Source organism: Callorhinchus milii, unplaced genomic scaffold (genome assembly GCF_018977255.1).
Source record: "Callorhinchus milii isolate IMCB2004 unplaced genomic scaffold, IMCB_Cmil_1.0 Scaffold5, whole genome shotgun sequence".
NCBI lineage: Eukaryota > Metazoa > Chordata > Chondrichthyes > Chimaeriformes > Callorhinchidae > Callorhinchus > Callorhinchus milii.
This window is the reverse complement of record NW_024704746.1, coordinates 30418547-30438163: the sequence shown is the minus strand read 5'-3', so window position 1 is coordinate 30438163 and position 19617 is coordinate 30418547. Positions and strand designations below refer to the sequence as shown.

At 38.6% G+C, this 19617-nt stretch overlaps 1 protein-coding gene across 3 annotated transcripts in view; it reads left to right on the top strand.

Annotated features, from left to right (window-relative positions):
- Positions 1–5785: 5785 nt before the first annotated feature.
- Positions 5786–19617, top strand: part of rfx4 (regulatory factor X, 4) — a 32727-nt gene continuing 18895 nt past the window's right edge. For all 3 annotated transcript variants that reach the window (XM_007895414.2, XM_042335362.1, XM_007895413.2), the window contains exons 1-8: positions 5786–5951; positions 11217–11306; positions 11621–11681; positions 12906–13029; positions 15556–15617; positions 16968–17181; positions 17885–17962; positions 18536–18699. In XM_007895414.2, the coding sequence (XP_007893605.1) occupies positions 5909–5951; positions 11217–11306; positions 11621–11681; positions 12906–13029; positions 15556–15617; positions 16968–17181; positions 17885–17962; positions 18536–18699 (836 nt within the window). In that variant the 5' untranslated portion in view covers positions 5786–5908. The remainder of the gene's footprint in view (positions 5952–11216; positions 11307–11620; positions 11682–12905; positions 13030–15555; positions 15618–16967; positions 17182–17884; positions 17963–18535; positions 18700–19617) is intronic.

The following is a 19617-nucleotide window of genomic DNA, read 5'->3' as shown; positions in this document are numbered from 1 at the left end:
GATCTAACGTGTATGTGAAAAACGCTGAATACGGGTAATCTAATAACTGGTAACTTGTCTGACTTCAGCAACTTGCAAACTTTTGAGATTTAAAATATTTTTGGGGGTGTCAGCAGTATTGAGCAGCAAATTACGTTCACTTGACCTAGGTGTGATAATGAATGGTATTCTGAAGTTCCATTTTAATAGATTCTGAAAAATTCTCTTTTGCTGTTCTGTTCTGAAGATACAGAAACAAATGACTCTAAAAAGGTATTAAGTGGAATGGAAAAATGTTTCTAACGGCTTCAAATACAAGAATATGCAATAAAAGTAATCATTGCATTCAAAGTAATTATGCACAGAGATCCTACTGTACTGTTGCCACAGTAAATTAACTGCCCTGGGAGCATTATCCCAGAAATAGATTAATTAATCTGCAGACAATATACGTTAAATGTAAATTAGAATTTCTGTCTAATCATAATATAAAATACAAACATGTTAAAGGTAACATCACATAACTGACTCATAGCAATAAAAGAGTTTTTGAGCTTTCTGTACAAATTATCCAACAACTTTGAAGAGACATATTGTAAGCAGAGCCCAAATTGATTCATAGCTGCTGCTTTATGATATAAATAATGGTGTTATGAATCAATTGCTCCCAAAATCAAGGTGATATCTGTAACCAAGAGCAACATCAATTCCCTTCTATCTCCTGGTCTGAAATCTTTTAAGGCTGAACCATCATTTAGACTTAAGTCTTACAGATCCTTAAAATAGGTTAGATGGTAAGTATACACATTTGATAAGTGCACTGTAGGTTAGTGAAGGGTAATACTTACATTAAAGAAATAATTGATGAGAGTGGTCTTAATTGCCTCTCCCTTGTCAAATAGGCAGCAGATTCAAGTTGTAACTCAGAATTTTTCTAGTGTCTTACGTCAAATTGTCTCAAGTGGTTTGTAGATAATTTACTATCAAGTGTAGTCATTTGTTCTGTTAATGCAGCAGTCATTTACGCAAACAATCACAAAGTGAAAAACAATTGATCTGGAGGATTTGTTGCCAGAATCTGGGGATAAACTCCCTTCTCTTTGGATAGTATCCTGGGATCTTTAAAATCCATCTCACATTTAACATCTAATCCAAACGACAGTATCTCTCATACAGCACTCCACCAACACTGCACTGGAGTATCAGACTGGACTAATCTTTTTGATCCAGAGGCTTGAATACTACACCTGAGCCACAAATGGTTTATGATCTGATGTCATTGAGCTTTCATCCAAAAAATTGGTTTTGTAAGCTTCTCCAATCATCTTCCTATTCAGGTGTTCATGGTAAAAATATCATGTACACACTCTACTTAAATAGCTCCTACCACAATATTTAATTGCAGTGCATGAAGAACCACAAACAGAGATACAGGATAGTTCACACTGGAATTGATGTATTTTTTTTTCTTCCTGAAGACAACAATATAATATCTAGTGAATATGGCTTTAGACAAATACTTTTGGAGATACGTCAAGAAATATGATGGTATGTAATTGTGGAGATGGATTATGTGTTCTCTAAGGCATTACTGCCAGTATTGCTTTTCTTTCTATCAGTGTAAAAAAAAAGCATTAGTGCAGCTTATTTGACAGTACCAGGACTTAAATTTATTTTATTAATTTTTTAAGTTAGCTTTTCACCAACTGTAATCAGGCCAGGTTACTATGTGAATGGGACTAATATAAGATCAAGTCCATGTGGAAACGGCATTGAATCAACACAATGTGGTATAACTTGCCAATCCGCTTTATATATTCTTATTTATTATTATTAATTTCTTTGATTTACTGTCTAATTTGTTCTTAAAAGAACCGACACTTTCTGCTTCCAGAAATAAAATTGTAAGATATAATATATGATGTCAAATATCTTGTCCATAATTGAAACGATCAAAACAAACGGCTTGAATTTAATAAATACACGTTCTCAAAGAAATCAAAGAAATTGATCATACTTCAGTTTATTACCTTAGAATATTATTCTGTTCGTTCAAGTCTGATTCTGACAAATTTATAATGTTGGTGTTCTGCACTTCACTGAAAATGACTTCATCAAAGCTGACTTTCTTGTACGAGAATGTGGGGGGTATTTAGAATTGGAGGTTTATAAGGCACTGTACAGTACTCTGTGATGATAGTCTTTCATGTCAGCTCAACTGGAGATGAAAATTTGCACTGATGGACAAAATTACACAGAAATGACAAAAGGACAAAGTAACAACTCATATTAGGAACAGGTTAGCACTGAGTGAGTTGGTGATGAAAATCATTTTTTAATAACATGATCGTTCCCAAATTTTCTATCTCTGTTCTAACCCTAGTGGCAGTGTCACAGGAGAGATAATAATAATAATAATAATAATCCTTGTATTTAATATAGCGCCTTATCTCGTCATTGAGACTTCTCCAAGGGCTTCACAGAATATACTGTAATGTGAATTGACTGTGTATTTTGTGGGTGAAATAGATTAATAATAATAATAGATTACAGCAGCTAAGGGTCTTCATATGCCTTTGGTCTCCTTTCACTGTCTTTCAAACTGAAATAAGTACAAAACGTTTTGAATCAGTGTACGTTAAAAAAAATGGTTGATGTGGTAAGTGACTCCTGATGATGTTTTGGTAACTCAATGCAATTTTTTTCTATAGTGTCTTTCAACAAATGCTACATATTATATATGTATAAAAGTACCTGTATCTTTTCAAGCCAGTTGAGGTTTGCTGAGTTGTGTAAATATACTGTATCAGGAATCTGATTCCTGGCCTGAAATTGACAGAGATAGGGCTCAACAGTTGTGTGTAACCTGAAGTCTGAAACCCAGTGGAAGAGAAATAACTGTTTAACTCTCCCCCTTTCCCCACCGTACAAACGCTTAGATACCATATTGTTAGCATTTCAAATACATCTCTGTTATAAATGTTCAATCTGTTTCGATTTGGACATAAATCTTCCCAGGTCTTTTTCATTATTCTCTTGCTCATTCCAATTGAGAGCTGAAAGTCAAGACTGCCGACCAACTAAGGGGTTATGCATTGTGTGTCGTTATTATTTATTATTTAATTATTATTTAATCACGTACTTCACAATAAATAACACTTAAAAAATAATAATTGACACTACAATACAGAAGCACAGACTGTAATATCGGAACGTTGGTAGCCAAAATCCAGGGCTTTCCATGATCTTGTCAATAATAATAATAATAATACTCTCAATCTCTCGATTGGCACAATAGTTAGCACTTTACATTGCAAGAGTGTTTGACTTATGCACCTGTTGCTTTTCCGCTGAAATCCACCTTGAAGACAAATCTCCAACCATCTGTGCGAGTCACAATTCACCAACAGATAATTCTCGCCTATTCATGTTGCTGTATTTTTGTCTTCACCCAAAAAAAAGAAGTCTGGTTCAGCATAAATAAGTAGCTGCTGTGCTCTGAATTGCACATAAGTCTTCAAAGGGAGTTAGCAACAACCAGCACTACTGTAACATTGATATCACATCATTTTTTTTTATGAATGTTATTTCTTTGAGGGGTTTAGTTTGGGGATAATTGTGCCCAATGGTGCTGTGTGGATGACCGGTGTTAAATGCTGAGTGCAGATCTCGCCTGTCAATACTAATCACATCTTAATGAGCTGTTTGAGCTGTGGGATCAGCAGCACATTAGCAATCCAATTAGAATGAAACTGATAATAATGCAGAACTAAGAGGTGTCCAGTCACCAGGACCCATCTCCTGCCCTCTCTCTCCCTCCCTCTCTCTCTTTCTTCCTTCCTCTCCCTCTCTTTCTCTCTCTTTCTTCCTTCCTTCCTTCCTTCCTCTCCCTCTCTTTCTCTCTCTTTCTTCCTTCCTTCCTTCCTCTCCCTCTCTTTCTCTCTCTTTCTTCCTTCCTTCCTTCCTTCCTCTCCCTCTCTTTCTCTTTCTTCCTTCCTTCCTCTCCCTCTCTTTCTCTTTCTTCCTTCCTTCCTCTCCCTCTCTTTCTCTCTCTTTCTTCTTTCCTCTCCCCCCCCCTCACTCTCTCCCTCTCTCTCTCTCCTCTCTCCTTTTCTCTCCCTCTCTCCCCCTCCCTCCCTCTCACTCTCTGCTCCCTCTCTTTTTCTCTTTCCCTTCTTTCCTCCCTTCTTAGGATCTGCAGCAATAATGAGCACATTCGCACTGTATATAGTGCTATCCTTCACTTGTCTGTTCTCATTCTATCCATAAGGTTTCCTCCCCTCTGCTTAAATCTGACATAAAGTGTGTTTATTGCCTTATTTATTATTAATTATTTGTCTTGCAATAATATATATATATTCGCTTTGGCAACGTGAAGGAAAAGAGAAATAACAATTACTTGAGATTGCACTGTTAATTAACCCTTTGAGGCCCAGAGGGAAAAAAAATAATCGTATTTTTAAACAATAAAAATGATTGCTAAGAAAGCAAGAGTGAACTAAGTCAGACATAAAACGAGGATGGCAAGGAGATCTTGAAGAAGGCAGGTTGGTTACTGTTTTGCCAGGACTAAACCTCAGCAGACTTCAAGCATTTCAGTGGGGAGGATAAGCACAATTTCCTGTTGTTATCTTTTCAAAGCAGAGATTTGAAATAATAACAGGACAATTAAAGAGGTGATAGTGGTTTTAAGTGGAACTCTATCCTAATGTTAGGGTTAGCTATACAGCTGTTTTGATCAGGGCCAAGCATGACCACAAGTTGTTTGCAGCTCCAAGCACTAAGATCTCCACCCTAATCCAATAATTTCATATATTTTAAATATACACACATATGCACACACTGTATTAAAATATCATTGGGGTGGGGGTGGAGGGGGGGGGGGGGGGTTGTTATTTGGCTAAATGCAGTAAGAGTGAGTTTCATGTTCTTCCCCAATGGAAAAGTGGTGCTGTCCATGGTGAAAGTAATTCAGCCATTAATCCCTTTTTCTCCACAAGCTTCATTCATATTCTAATCACTGGCTTCCCCTTTCGCAAACATCGCAAGCTTCTCTTTCACTTGGGCACCCAAACTGAACACACAGCGACCATTTGACACTTTCTATTTCAAAGTGCTTTTTTTCTCCCCCCCCACCCCCCCATTCCCTTCCAAGACAATGCAACCATTTTGTCCCCAGACAAGCAGTTGTTAAAAGTTTGCAGACTTTAGTGTCTGTTTTAGCACTGCACCAAAAAGTATTTTCCCTTTTTTTATTATTTATGCATATCTATATCTATCTATATATATATATTATAATAACATTAAAATTAAAATAAAAAAGTCAGACTGACTGGAACAAATCGAGAAGGAAAAGTTGCATATCCTCCTTCTTGGAGAAAGAGAGAGAGAGAGAGAGAGCAAAGGGGTGGGAGTGGGGGAGAGAGAGAGAGAGAAATAGTGATCTGGATTGGCAATAAATGCGATTAGCAGTAAACTGTATTCAAAGCTGAGCCAATTTTCATTAAGACCCCATAATGAGCAGGCAAGGGCAGCTCTGGGAGTTTAAATAAGAGGGGGGGGGGGGGAAACGTTTCTAATGGTATAATGGAAGGGGGGAGGACAAAATGTGAGGCTTGCGTGTATCTAAGCCTCCCTTTTTTTGGCCTTTCTTATTCAAAATACCATCACAATGGGCTTCACAGAGCGCCTGGCCACATGGACCTCTGACAAGCTGCCATTCATCACACTGTCGGGCCTATCAATGACATTTCTCACATCAGGGCTCCTATAAAATGATGGTTTTTTTTCCCATGAAACATCAGCAAACATTTTGACGGGGTCTGTCTCTGTTGGATTACACAGGGTACCCATCACACACACACACACACACACAGAGGCTCACACTATCTCCACCCCAGGGTTTGGCTGTAGTGTCCATGGGAAGAGTATGCATTGTGGGCTGTTGGAAGACCCAGACATGGATTCCACAGGTTGGTGTTTCTTTGGGAACGGGGGGGTGGGGGGGTGGGGGGGAGAACTTTGTGAAGAATTAAAATAAAAGGCTGTCTGTAGAATTCAATAGGGATTCAATAGATTAAGTCGTGGTTTTTACTCTAAAGAAGGTCTGGCCAGTGGTGGGGTGGGGGCTGGGGGGTGGGGGGGGGTGGGGGGCTCTCTAACCTGATATCCAGGAGAAGTAAGTTTGCAAATGCAACGAATTGCAATTTAGGACTATTTTTTTTCCCCCTCTCCTCTCTCTCTCTCAGCTGTTGGTTTAGGTTTGCTGTAAAGATATTGCTCTGCGTTGCTTGTGATGGGTCAGATAATCCAGGCTGGAGCTCGATTGCTGCTCAACCTGTTATGTGTTAACCAGTGCAGTTTTGTTAGTAATAATCATTCAGCAATGCCAAATGTGGCATTTTGTGTTACGTTAATTATACGTAACTGCTGAACATGTACTTGAAGCCATTCTCTGTTGGTTTGGTAACAAAGCACTTTACCTGGTGTTAAGGAGCAAACAAAAATGGTAAAAGTATCCGTTTCTGTGTCGTTTGGATGAAATATAAATGAGACTAAACTTGTATTTGATTATTTCTTGTAATAAAAAATAGAATGTTATCCTTTGAAGTGTAGATTCCAACAACATCGTAAAGGATCAATTGTGAGGACTATAATTAAAATGCGGATTTCAAGTGCACTAAATATGTTTGGATTTTCGGTTTTCGAGCCAGACTTCAAGGGCAGATACATTACATATGTGTGTGATAGTTATTTAAGTACAGACGTTATTGATGTCAAGTGAACTGGAAACAACCCCAATAAGGGGGGAAAAAAGCATCAAGTAAGAGTTTTTGTACAACCTGTTGCACTTATAACCAGTGTTGTTAGTTGTCGTTGTAGCTGCTCGGGGGGTAATGTGTTAGAAATTAATCATTCCACCACCTCTCGTTCAAAAGTAAGAGAGTATATTGAATGCTAAACCAATTTACTGTGGCTGTACCTATTTTGGTAAGTATAATAATAATAATAATAATCCTTGCATTTGATATATATATATGGACTATATATGCATATGCGCTAAATCTTCCCGGTGAGGAGGATTTGTCTGCAAGAAATGAATGTGAAATAATAAAGCTGGTGACCAGTTTGCAATAGAGAAGCCCTGGGGTTTGTGCAAGATCCGACTCCAATATATTGTACCTTACAGATATTAACCTATTTAGATTAATAGCGTAAACATGTTACTGTGTGTATATATATATTATTGATTGCTACCTGGATATCATATATATATATATATTATATATGATATCCAGGTAGCAATCAGTTAACTAGTTCACACCAATAACACAAGGTATCAAAATAGCAGAAGGTGACTGATTCACAGTGTAAGCGACTCTCTTACGTGTTTTAGTGGAGTGTAATATTGTCAGAGAAGTTCCTATGTTTGGTGACAAATGTCCCTGAAATGAAACGCAGAACATTTCACTAACGGTCGGTTGAGTACGTTCTCTGTTGCCAATTCAGGTTAAACTGGCAGCAAAGTTTGATGATATATTTCGTCTGCAAGTCACGACATGAGCCCAGTCTTTGCGTAAATGTGCAGAACAAATAATTATCCTAATGTTAGCTGTTGCTTCAGAAACATTATGAACAGCAGTTAAACAAATCCTCCCTTTAATCCGAATGACTTCAAGTCACCGTTGCCAGAGTGCAACTTTAGCAAACGTTTGGGGGTGGGGGGGGTGTGTGTGTGGTTTAAAATTAAAATGATTAGGTCTAATAATAATTAGAATTACCATTAGAAATTGTTAAACTACCCTCAAATTCGTCGGGCGAGGTCGCTTATGAACGTTTGCATTTTCAAGTTAGCAAAGCAAACTCAAAATACTGTTGTTGTGTTTGCTGCACAGAGTCGGTAATTCCGACGTGTTCTTCAAAGGTCTCGATAATTTATGCCAAGATGAGAGTTGATAAAGTTTAACCTGGACCGTGGGGATCTCTTCGGATATTCGGGCTTGTGTGGGGGCGAGTGATTTTTCTCTACGTGACTTTCTTTTTTGGAGGATTATTCAATAAAACCTGACCCCTAACCTGCTGGTGAGAAGGGATGCTCTCAATGCCTTAGTCTTTTTTTAAAATCCGGTGAACATAATTCATCACTGAACGTGGGTTGACTGTGTGGCTTATTTAAGACGTTGTGTAATGGGATTTTATAGGTTACTATTTTTTTTCCTATCGGTTCGATTTGTCACCTCGTTTTGTGTTCAAGGCTGTAAAGTCGACCTCGCGTTCATTTTAACCTTCGTTCTGCGTATTTATGTGATACACGAATAAAAAATACAGTGCCCCCTAACAGAATGCAATACTCCCATTTACTCGCATGTTCCCTGTTATTCACATCTTCAATAACAATCCTGAAATACATACTCTTTAAATCCCAGTGATCCTTGTCTTTAGGCAAAATGTTAAGCAGGGATTCAGACACCAGTAAAACATTGCTCCAAACCAGAGCAGCAACACAATTGCTACCTTCAGATCCAGCAAATAAACCTCTAGTTATATCTCCAGTTTCTGCTCCATCCCCTCTATCCCTCCGACTTGTCTTTAAATCTTTAAATCTTTAAATCTTCCCTTAAAACCCATCACATTCACTGTGTCTATAGCCACCGCTCCCCCTGTTAGATGGTCAACTCCCCACCACTGTAAAACATTCCCAATAAAAGTGACACTGTAAAGTTACCCTAAAGAGAGACTGCATTTGGTCCACAAAATACAGTCAATTCACTTTGCGGTATATTCCTTGAAGGGCTTTTAGACTTCTCAACGACGTGATAAGGCGCTACTATCACAACAAGTGTTTTTTTTTATATAATTGCTCATTAATTTCAGGAAAGTTTATTTTATACTCAATTTTGCTCCCCCCCACCCTTCCCCCCCGCTGCAAATGCCCAGTTTCAAAATATTACAGCGCCTTATTCATGTCAAAAACTAATGGGACTCGAGAGATCTTTCAAAGACATAAATGAATGAATGTATTAGAACATATCGTTCAAAACCAAATGAGGCGTTTGTTTTTGATAGTTTGGGCTGTATGTATTAACTTATTGTGAGGTTAGGTTCGTTTCAAAACGTATGTTGCATTTTTTTTCAAATTACATCACATAAACATAAATCTATTTTTATAGAGGAACAACTGTGCACAGGACACAGCAGTAAAAACCTCCCAAAATTAAACGATAACTTGCAGCAGTATGAAGTACTCCTATATTTGCATTGGCTAAAATATCACCCCATATATACTATATATATATATATATATAACATTAAGAATTCATGAGCTTCCCTTGTTGCCCTGAAGCTGCAACCTGAATGTTACTTATCGTTTTTTTTTCTCTCTCTCTGTTGTTGAGTATCGTTTACAAAGTAAAGTTTACTTTAACTCCTTGCAAGTCTTTTGAAGGTGTTTTTTTTTTTTTTTGGTCAGTTATTTCCAAGGTTCAGGATCCCATTGTCCCAAGCAGAGAGGCCAGAGGGAAAGAAGTTAACCAGCAAATGGAAATGGCCTACGAGTGATCATTTCAGCGTTTCAAGTCCTTTTATAGCTTGTGATCTGTGAATTAAATCTCCACCAAAATGTGCCACTGGGAAGTCGAAAAGTATCTCGACGTATCCAGAGCCAGGTTGCCAATGGCTACTATGTCCAGCCAAGGATGCCTTGGTTACCATTTGGGCTGTGGAGGAAACAGATTTTTTTTTTTTTTTTGGTGGTGGGGTGGAAAAAAAAAGCCAAATATTATTAGTTTGCGTTCTGCATTCTCTTATAGAAAGGGGGAACACAAAGCCCCTCAGTCTTTGGCAAAGAGCAGGATGAAAATGAGCATGTGTGTATGTGTGTGTGTGTGTGTGTGTGTTTGGAGGTCAAAGCCTGGAACAATGGAGAAGTCCCACAGCTCGGAATAAAGAGGCGAGGAATAGAGCAGGTCAATGGAAACTCTGGTGAACTCCAGCACACATTCCCTCTGCCTCTCCCTGAACTGCCCAAACACACACACAACCCATCCCACCCCCCCAATGGACAGTTCCTCTGGACCATCCTCCCCCCACCCCCTCTCCCCCCACTCTCTCTCTCTCTCTCCCTCTCTTCACTGTAATAGGATTTGATGCAGTCCTTGGAAGTTCAGTTGGAAAAAGCACATTATCAGCACACTTTATTAGTGGCAGCAGCTAATCTCACTGCTGAGTTAGAGTTACGTGGCATTCTCCTTACCATGTTCCTCACACCTGACCTGACTGACCACTGTGTGATTTTGTTGGGGGCAGAACACCCTGTGGCTGGAGGCTCTGGGCTGTTGGTGGAAGCTGTGGGTAATGTCTTGGCAGAACTCGCCAAGAAGATGGACTAAAGTTGCTAATCCCTGACTCTAAAGCTGGATAAATGCAACCCTTAAACACCTTACAGTTTATGTTACTCCCAACTGCAAAACACCTATGTTTCTGTCAGTCCTCATTCGCATCCAAAGCAAAGCTACTCTTCCTCTCCACCCAAACTATATTATTATTATTATTATTATAAACTCTGAAACGAGGCAATATTTAGCGTCCACCCCGTCGATCAACTCTACACCACAAAACAGGAGACTTGATGGTGATGAACGCTGGAGGGAAAAATGTACAATAATGTTACCCGCGTGGGAAGTTCTTCCAAGAAATCCCATCAGTGACCACCGCCAGTGACCACAGGTGCAGATCAGATCTGTGAGCAAAGGTCTACAGCATTTATAGCCAATGGGTTCCACAGAACCATTGCAAAACCATTTGCAATGGTTCTGTGGAACCCATTGGCTTTAAATGGCTTAACACCTTGAAGTACTATAACATCATTCCTCCCCCTATTTACTAGCAATTTGATCCGGATTATCTAAAGCAGATATAACTGTTTGTGTGGAACTTGCCCCAGAAGTTGGGGAAATGCACATTGATCCGATTTACGGGGGGGAATTACAAGTGAGAAAGACCAACCGATGCATAACATTCGGAACCTTTTTATGGAGACTTCACTTATTGCAACGTGGATTAATATTGGTTTCCTTCTCCTGCTCGAATAGCAACAGGTCTATCGAGTTATAAAGAAATATCTTCCCAAACGCCTTGATGCCTATTTGTTTCAAGAGGTGAAATGAGCGAGTTATTTCTTATATGTAATCTAAATAATATTGCATATGAATATAACGTCGGCAGTGTTTGCTTTACAGAGAGCTGGATTGAAAGGTGCCTTAATGAGAGTGAAAGCAAACGGTTTACAAGCCACACATCCCTGGGAAACGTGTCAAATAGCGATGAACGTGAGTATCTCCTGTACATGTACAGCAGTAGAGAGAACCCCTGATAGATATTTGGTTCCAGTGATCAGGAATTGGCCTCAGGACAAGTCGACGTGACCAACAACCCGTGAATCTGACTCTAAATCTCATTAATAGTCATAATTAAATGGTATTTTTTTTTTCGGACGATTTACACCCACAACCATTTGAGCAGTTTTTGTTGTTCATGGAAGAACTCCGGGTTTCAATGCATTGGACGTGTAATTTGAGTCCACTTTTGCAACGTGTTTTTTTTATATATATGTGTGTATATATATGTATATCTTTGTTAATAGACGAAGAAAAAGAAAACAACAGAGCTTCCAAACCACACTCGACACCGGCTACTCTGCAATGGTAAGTTTAGTTGAATAATTCAGACTGTTTCTCAATAACTCAGTAACTTGTTGTCGAAGAACTAAACATCTCGAGAACACAGCACCAGAGCACAAGAAATGAGAACGCGAGAATATAACGTCATCTCAGATGTTATACGCTTCCCAGGTACGATTAGATGGAACTGTTTTCAGTAGGAGTGTACCTCTGAAATTACACCCAATAAAGTTTGTTGTATTATTAGCGGTAGATATTCCACTTGTATATGTTTGACTAATAACTGAGCAAAGGTCCGTATTCGTTGTATTAGAACATTGCAGATCATCTCACGTCGGATTTTTTCTGTGCATTTAGTTGACTTGACTGAATGTGCCCTACGATACACTGCAGAGTTCACTCAGCAAAATAGAGCTGTTCATTGGAACAACTTTTGGGGACAAATCTTATCCATTTCTTGTGTGCAACAAAACACAGAGTTAGATGAGATCATGTTTTCCTGCTGCATTAATGTCCAAGCAAAGAGATAACATGGGAGGAATTTCCTCTACCTTCGTCGACTATGAAGGGAAGTTTTAGGTAAAGGAGTTTTGTTCAGGACTTTGAAATAAGGACGAGTTATTTTGTGGATTTAGCGCAATAAAAATATTGAGATCCTTTTTTTTTCCTTCTGCACCAGAAGTTGACAGAAATGAGTTGTTTTTTTTTCGTCGTGTTCCGTCCTTGTTTAAGGTAAATGATATTCCCATTAGCAAATATTAGGTAAAAATCCTCCCAGGGTTTGGATTCACTCTTTTAACGTAACACTTCAGAGTGTGTGGAATTGGGCAAATTGTTCATTTCAGTTTCATCTCCGGAATTCTATCAAAATAAATCTTAAGAGAACCCAAAATCAAACACTGTATTTAAGAATTTGGGATTATTAAGAGACTCACTACACTGGGTCTAAAAATAATAATTACTGTGATGAGCTTTCTCAACCAACACCACCGACACCTGTCACTACCCTTCAAAGAAACCCCATTCGACATGTCCTTGAGTTGTTTAGTGAAACACAGTACTTGTCGTTGATGGTATGAGGGTACAAGGAATATTTTCGTTGTGTGGTGTGTGTGGTGTGTGTGTGTTTGTGTGATGATGTACTCTATGGGGCAAATTTGATGTACTCTATGGGGCAAATTTGATGTACTCTATGGGGCAAATTGCATGGAATCAAAGCCAAATCCTCTAACGTTGAACCCATTTCAGGCTCGAAGAGAATTATGAAATCGCTGAAGGGGTCTGTATCCCTCGAAGTGCCCTGTACATGCATTACCTGGATTTCTGTGAGAAGAATGATACACAACCAGTCAATGCAGCGAGCTTTGGCAAGGTGAGAGAGACACTGGGGCCAGAGGTACCCCTTTACCGACTTGCAGAAGAGCAGATGTATTTGTTGTGTCGCGTAGGTCTCAATAAGTGGGTTTCTTTCCCAGTTTTTTTTTAAAAAAATCCCCTAAATCCTCCTTCAAAATTGCTCAGAAGGTAAAAAGAAGGCAACTTTTTTTTTTTAAAAAAATGCTATTAATCGGATATCCCAATGATTATATCTCTATCTGTATCTCTATGTGTGTATATATATATATATATATATATTGCAGGTGTCTGAAGGGAGTAAAAAAAAATTAAAAAAGGTCAAATGTTGTCAGCAGCAGCAAAAGGACACTGTTCCTTCGGTTTTGTTTAGTCATAAATAAGTGATATCAATAGCAAGTTATGAAAACAGTTCCATCCCAATGCCTTGATGTATGTTCATCATATGTACTGCACACATCAGTACATCCTCTTGTTTAGAGAACAGCCTTCCAGCTCAGTTGTCAAGAAGAAAATCTATTAAGGTTTTTTTTATTGCTTTGATTTTCATATTTTGTTCTCTCCCCCCCCCCCCCCCCCCCTCTCAAAAACAAGCCTAAACTAGCAAAAAAAATGGGCTCGGTCTCCAAAGTTTGAATAGTTAAATATCACTTATTTAAGAGGAGTACTCATCTTTGCCCACGAGTAACATATTTTCTACAGCCATGGAAAGAAAATAATGGGGGCAATGTGAGAGTGAAATGCTTCTAATGTTACATAAGTCGTATCAGGGACCATACATTTAATCTGACTTATGCCAAGTATGAGTTATGTCAAACTTGCATAGAATATGAACTGTTGACCAGGTCTTGGGCAGATGTATGACTTAGGGCAGCGATTGTACGATTTATACGGATCAGACTTAGGCGAGTTTTACTCTGTTTGGGAGGACTGGCAGGTGGAATGTACAGTGCCAACCTTGAACCGTGTTTGAACCTCAGGAAGTATGACTGCAGTCTTTAAAAGTACAGCATATCCCATCCGCCCAAAGAGCTGTGGCCTGGGAACAGCAATGTACAGTAACAGTCCAGAGGCTTTGTCCCAGGAGCAGTCAATGTTGGGGACCCAACAATTTCCCAATAACTCACAAGGCAGCCATCTCTCTCTCTCTCTCTCTCTCTATATATATATATATATATCTCAGTGCCTGATAACCCACAGCCACACACCCACTGTTCAAAACACCAGAAATACCTTTCTTTTCAATTCAAAAAATTTCACAGTCCGAAAAGGGATGGGATATTGGGGTTTATTTGCAGCTGCAGAGGTGTGTTATAAGATTTTATCTTCATTTAGAATCCAGGAAGATAAGATGGAGTGAGTGAGAGAGAGAGAGAGAGAGAGAGAGAGAGTTGGGGGAGTGGGGAGGGAGTGGAGAAAGACTGTTACCTAGTGTTTAGGAAAAACTTAGACATGAAAGTAAACTTCTTTGTCTGTAGAGGGCTGGCCACTCCAAGTCCCTGTTTTCCCACAGTCCTGTGAAGTTCACTAAGACGTACATGAGGATCTTAAAGGATAGGGGTGGGGGGGGGGGATTAATGTGCAATTAAAGAAAATGTGGAAGGCAGTGATGTTCCGGAATGTTAGATCAGTAGCTGCAACAGCAGGGGTGTCCTTTAGCCAAGCTCCACTGCATTCACACAAAAAAAAACCCACACTGCCCTGTCTCCCTGTCTGCTCATTTATCACACAGCCCAGGAAAGCTCCAGCCACTGCCCCCACCTCCCTGCACTGCAGTCTGTTTGCTGAAACTTTCAGTGAGAAATTAAAAGCAGTCTCCCTGCCAGGCTCTCAGCAAAGCTCATTCTCACCAGCAGCAAATATTTGTGTGTGTGTGTGTGTGGGGGGGGGGGGGGGGTATCCAGCCCCCCCAAAAAATAACTTTTTAAAAAAACACACACACAAACACACAAACACACACACACACACACAAGAGAGATTCTGCTTCCCTGACACCCAATGATTTTTTTTTATTGGATTTGCCTTCTATTAGGCTTCTCCTTTTTTTTTGCACCATATGATTCCGAGTCCTTTGTTACACCACCAACATTTACATAAATTTACGTAAAAACACAGTACTCTTTAAACAAGGTGACTTTTGTAGGGGAAAAAATACAAATGAGCAATTCCCTCCCCCCCTCCCCCCCTCCCGACGATGTGTTATCCAAAAAGCCTTATTTCTAGACGTCTCGTGATTTTTTTTTTTGCAATTTTGGAGGAAAAAAACCTCTTATTTGTACAAGTGCAGTTTTCTCGAATTTGCAATAAACAACAGAAAGACAATTTGTGAGCGTTGTAAAAACCAATTCAGTCATCACCACATTGGTGTTTGCTTCAGAAAAAGAATACTACATATTTCTAAGGTGCTTTTTATTTATCTTTGGGAGAATATAGTTTCTCAAATTGATCATCAAGCGTTGCAAGTGTTTTATTTAACACTCTGGGTGTTTAACACATACGAATGAAAGCACCAGCAAATCTTCCTGACGTTTTTATTTTCATTCAGATAATTAGACAGCAATTTCCCCAACTAACTACGAGAAGACTAGGAACAAGGGGGCAGTCAAAGTAAGTAACCTTTCCATTTAACTTTTACTTTTTTTATTTCTAATGCTGTAAACAGTATCAAACTCAAAGAGAAGAGAAATTGGGAAACATACTTTTATTTACAGCGTTGGTTTGTTTCACCAGTACTTTCTTATGGCAGAAGTTTTCATTTTTAGGGTGTTCTCATTTTATTAAGCAATAAAAAAATGATGTTTTAAAGCATCAAAGCAAAAACACTTTTAGAGAAAATAAACTCAGCAATTGAAGCAAGGTAGTGTGGGATTTTATCCATCATTTTATATGGTGGACTGTCCAGTTTCATTTCCCCAAGTTAATAGAGGTGCTTTTACAAAGATGATACTACACAATAGTAACAAGTGATTTTCATGGATTAGAAACTCGATGGAAATGCTCAGTAAAATTCATTTGGCACCTGTTCCAAAACCTCCAATGTGTGTTTAAGTGGAATATGCCATAACCAGATGTGTGATGTGATAAATATCTCTGTTTGTGATGCTGACTATATCACCTATCTGTGACCCTGTCATTTGTCAGCTATCTGCTCAGCTTCATTTGTAGAGAAATTTATCACATCACTCTGCTGGCTATGATATTCCCTTTGTGTCTGAATGTGGAAATCCTTGAATGTGTAATTGTGCCCGTTATCTGAATGACTATCTATTTTCATGGAAAGCTGACACGTTAAGATTGATGCTTAGCAATAACAGCACATGTGACAATTTATGGTTATATATTTTCTTGCTGGAGATCAAGAAAATAGATGCCATAAAGTCAAACACTTAATAAGCAAGAATATGTAAAGTACAGCTGATTTTGAGTGTATTGGTAAGTACCAATTATTAGAGATTTACACGTATACGTAACAGGACCTGTGGTGTTGGTGAGCTTTGTGTTGCTGGATTCAGTGTTCAAATTCACATTATATTTAAGTGCACTTATACTCAAGATAATAATAATCCTTGCATTTGATATAGCGACTGATCACGTCTTCAAGACGTGTCAAAGAGCATCACAGAATATACTGTAAAGTGAATTGACTGTATATTTTGTGGGCGAAACAATATTCCTTATACACACACAAGTGGCAACTTAATGCGAACATATTAGAGAAGGGAACAATGGGAGATGGGAAAGGAGATTAAGTGGAGGCTCATGTGGAGTATAAATGATAATTTATCAATTAGTTGGGCTGAAAGGCCTGTTTCCATACTGTAATGTTCTATGTGTTACATAATTAAACATGCAGGTCATATGTATGTGATCTAAATGTAGTTGTTTCGTTTCTTCTGAATTTACAAAATTTGTTTTCTAATTCTGAACCTTATGATACAATTCATCCCTCATTATCAGATATCATTACTATGGAATCGCAGTGAAGGAAACCTCTCAGTATTATGATGTGATGTACTCTAAGAAAGGCGCAGCCTGGGTAAATGAAACAGGAAAGAAAGAAGTCACTAAACAGACAGTGGCGTATTCACCAAGATCCAAGCTGGGTACACTATTGCCAGAGTTTCCAAATGTCAAAGATTTAAATCTGCCAGCCAGCCTGCCAGAGGAGAAGGTAAACAAACTCACAATGCCTGACTGAATCATTACCTTCCACAGCTTCATGCAAATATATACATTAAAAATCTATATATGCTTTCCAAATATAGTGTGTACAAAAATCGAATTTTAAGACCAGCTCTACTATTAATGTAAAGACTAAACGCATTATTTTATTTCAGTGATTTTCTTTTGTTTGACATTCTTGTGATAGATTGTGATAGATTATAAAAGTTGGCCAGGGTGAATTACGGATGTTTGTGTAATTCCAGGTTGTTTTGGATAAATGGTAAAATACAATAGACTTTACTCCATCTAGAATTCACACCAAATTCTTTATTTTGTGTAACATTAACTCATTCGCTCTTTGCAGTTACAGATCTCATTTTGGGATTTATTTATTGTTAAATTACAAAATTCAGCTGGCTGTCCTCTAGATAATTTATGTACATTATTAAATACTTGCATTATAACTAGAAGTCCTGATGTTCATACTTATATGTTAATAGAGCAATTGAATGTTGATGAACTAAAGTTTCTTTATTTTTCTTTATTTGATTTTGAGGTAGTCATGATATATTAAAAGACAAATGGATAGTCATGAAATAATTCATGTTACTCTCTTTAAATCCACTGAGGTAGATAGAAAATAAAACATTATAACGTAATACAGTCGCAGTTTAGAAGTTACGAATAATTCCCTTCCTCTCTTTTTATAGGTTTCCACCTTCATTATGATGTACAGAACTCACTGTCAGAGGATTCTCGATACAGTGATAAGAGCAAATTTTGATGAGGTAAGCGCTTCCCATGAAAATAGATTCATCCTTAATATTTCTGTTTGCCGAGCAGCAAGTAGGAACCCGGATGTTAGACACTTGGTGGATTGCTTTCTGGGGGGGAATAATCCCTCAAAAAAAATTGGATCACTCAATCTACGACTGTTTGTAGGACACTGTTTCTACTAATCATAGAATCACAGAATGTTACAGCACAGAAGGAGGCCATTCCGCCCGTTGTGCCTGTGCCTGTGCCGGCTCTTTGGAAGAGATACCCAATCACTCTTACTCCCCCGCTCTTTCCCCGTAACCTTGCAATTTTTTCCTTTTCAAGTACCTATCCAATTCCCTTTTGAAAGTTGTTATTGAATTGGTTTCCATCACTCTTTCAGGTAGTGCATTCCAGACCCTAACACCTCTCTGTGTAAAAATTGGCTGCCACGTTTCTCCCACAAAAAACACAGTCTACAATATATTCTGTGAAGCGCTTCGAGACGTCTTGATGACGTGATAAGGCACTATATCAAATGCAAAAATGATTTCTCTGTTAAAAATCATATTTTCAAGTTACTCTTTTCTCATTTGAAACAGGTGCAAAGTTTTCTGCTTCACTTTTGGCAAGGGATGCCTCCCCACATGCTGCCTGTCTTGGGCTCTTCAACGGTGGTGAACATAGTCGGTGTTTGTGATTCAATATTGTACAAAGCAATTTCTGGAGTCCTTATGCCAACAGTGTTACAGGCATTACCAGACAGGTTGGTGTAGTGCCAATTTGCAAATAAAGGGGAATCATTGGAAACCTGAGGCAGAACTATTTCAGCTTTTCCTACGTGTAACCATGAATGTAATCTTTGTGGTAGAAACGTTAGATCACAAGAGAGGCTCAGATGATCAGCCTTGTGTCCTGGCCTCAATCACCCATTCCTAGTAACCTGTTCCAGTTGTTAGTTATCCTCTGTGCAAATAAATATTTCCTGATGTCTGTCTTGAAGTCATCCTTTGAATCAACCCTGAGCCTGTGCTCTCTTGCTCTACCGTCAAGTTACACTGGACCATTTACTGATTTCTCCCCTGCTCCATCACCATATTTTATTCCACCCCAAGACAGAGTATTACATAACCCTGATCTATCTGAGTTTAAATGTCAATTAAGATTTGAACTCTAACCCTGGTCGCAATGGGTGGATTTATGTGTTATCATGGTAGCTGCTAAGCCAGGTACCTTATGTTAATTCTTTTACTGAGAGTGTTATGCTAGTTTAACCCGTAGAGACTTTTAATTACTTTTTAGTAAACAGAGTCCATCTTTTTATGTTGGACCACCCTACAATTCTTTATTAGTTATAAAATACATTTGTTCCAAACGGAAGATAAGTACACGTTGGCTTTCGAGCTGGAATGTATTGTGTGTTAATAAGTAATCAAATAATTACCATTCAACAAAATATTGATTTGCATTATTTGTACCTCTTTGGAGAAAATTGGTATATGAACAATAAATAACATGGAATAAATACAATTTACTTACTCCCCCTCCCCCGCGCCACATGTTTATTTCGTCCAACTCAGTGAGTCTTGATTATCTGACCAGCTAAACCCGCGTTACTTACCAATGATATCGCTGTCTGGTAATCTTACTCCAACCAAGAGTGCAGTTAATGTGGTCCTAGACC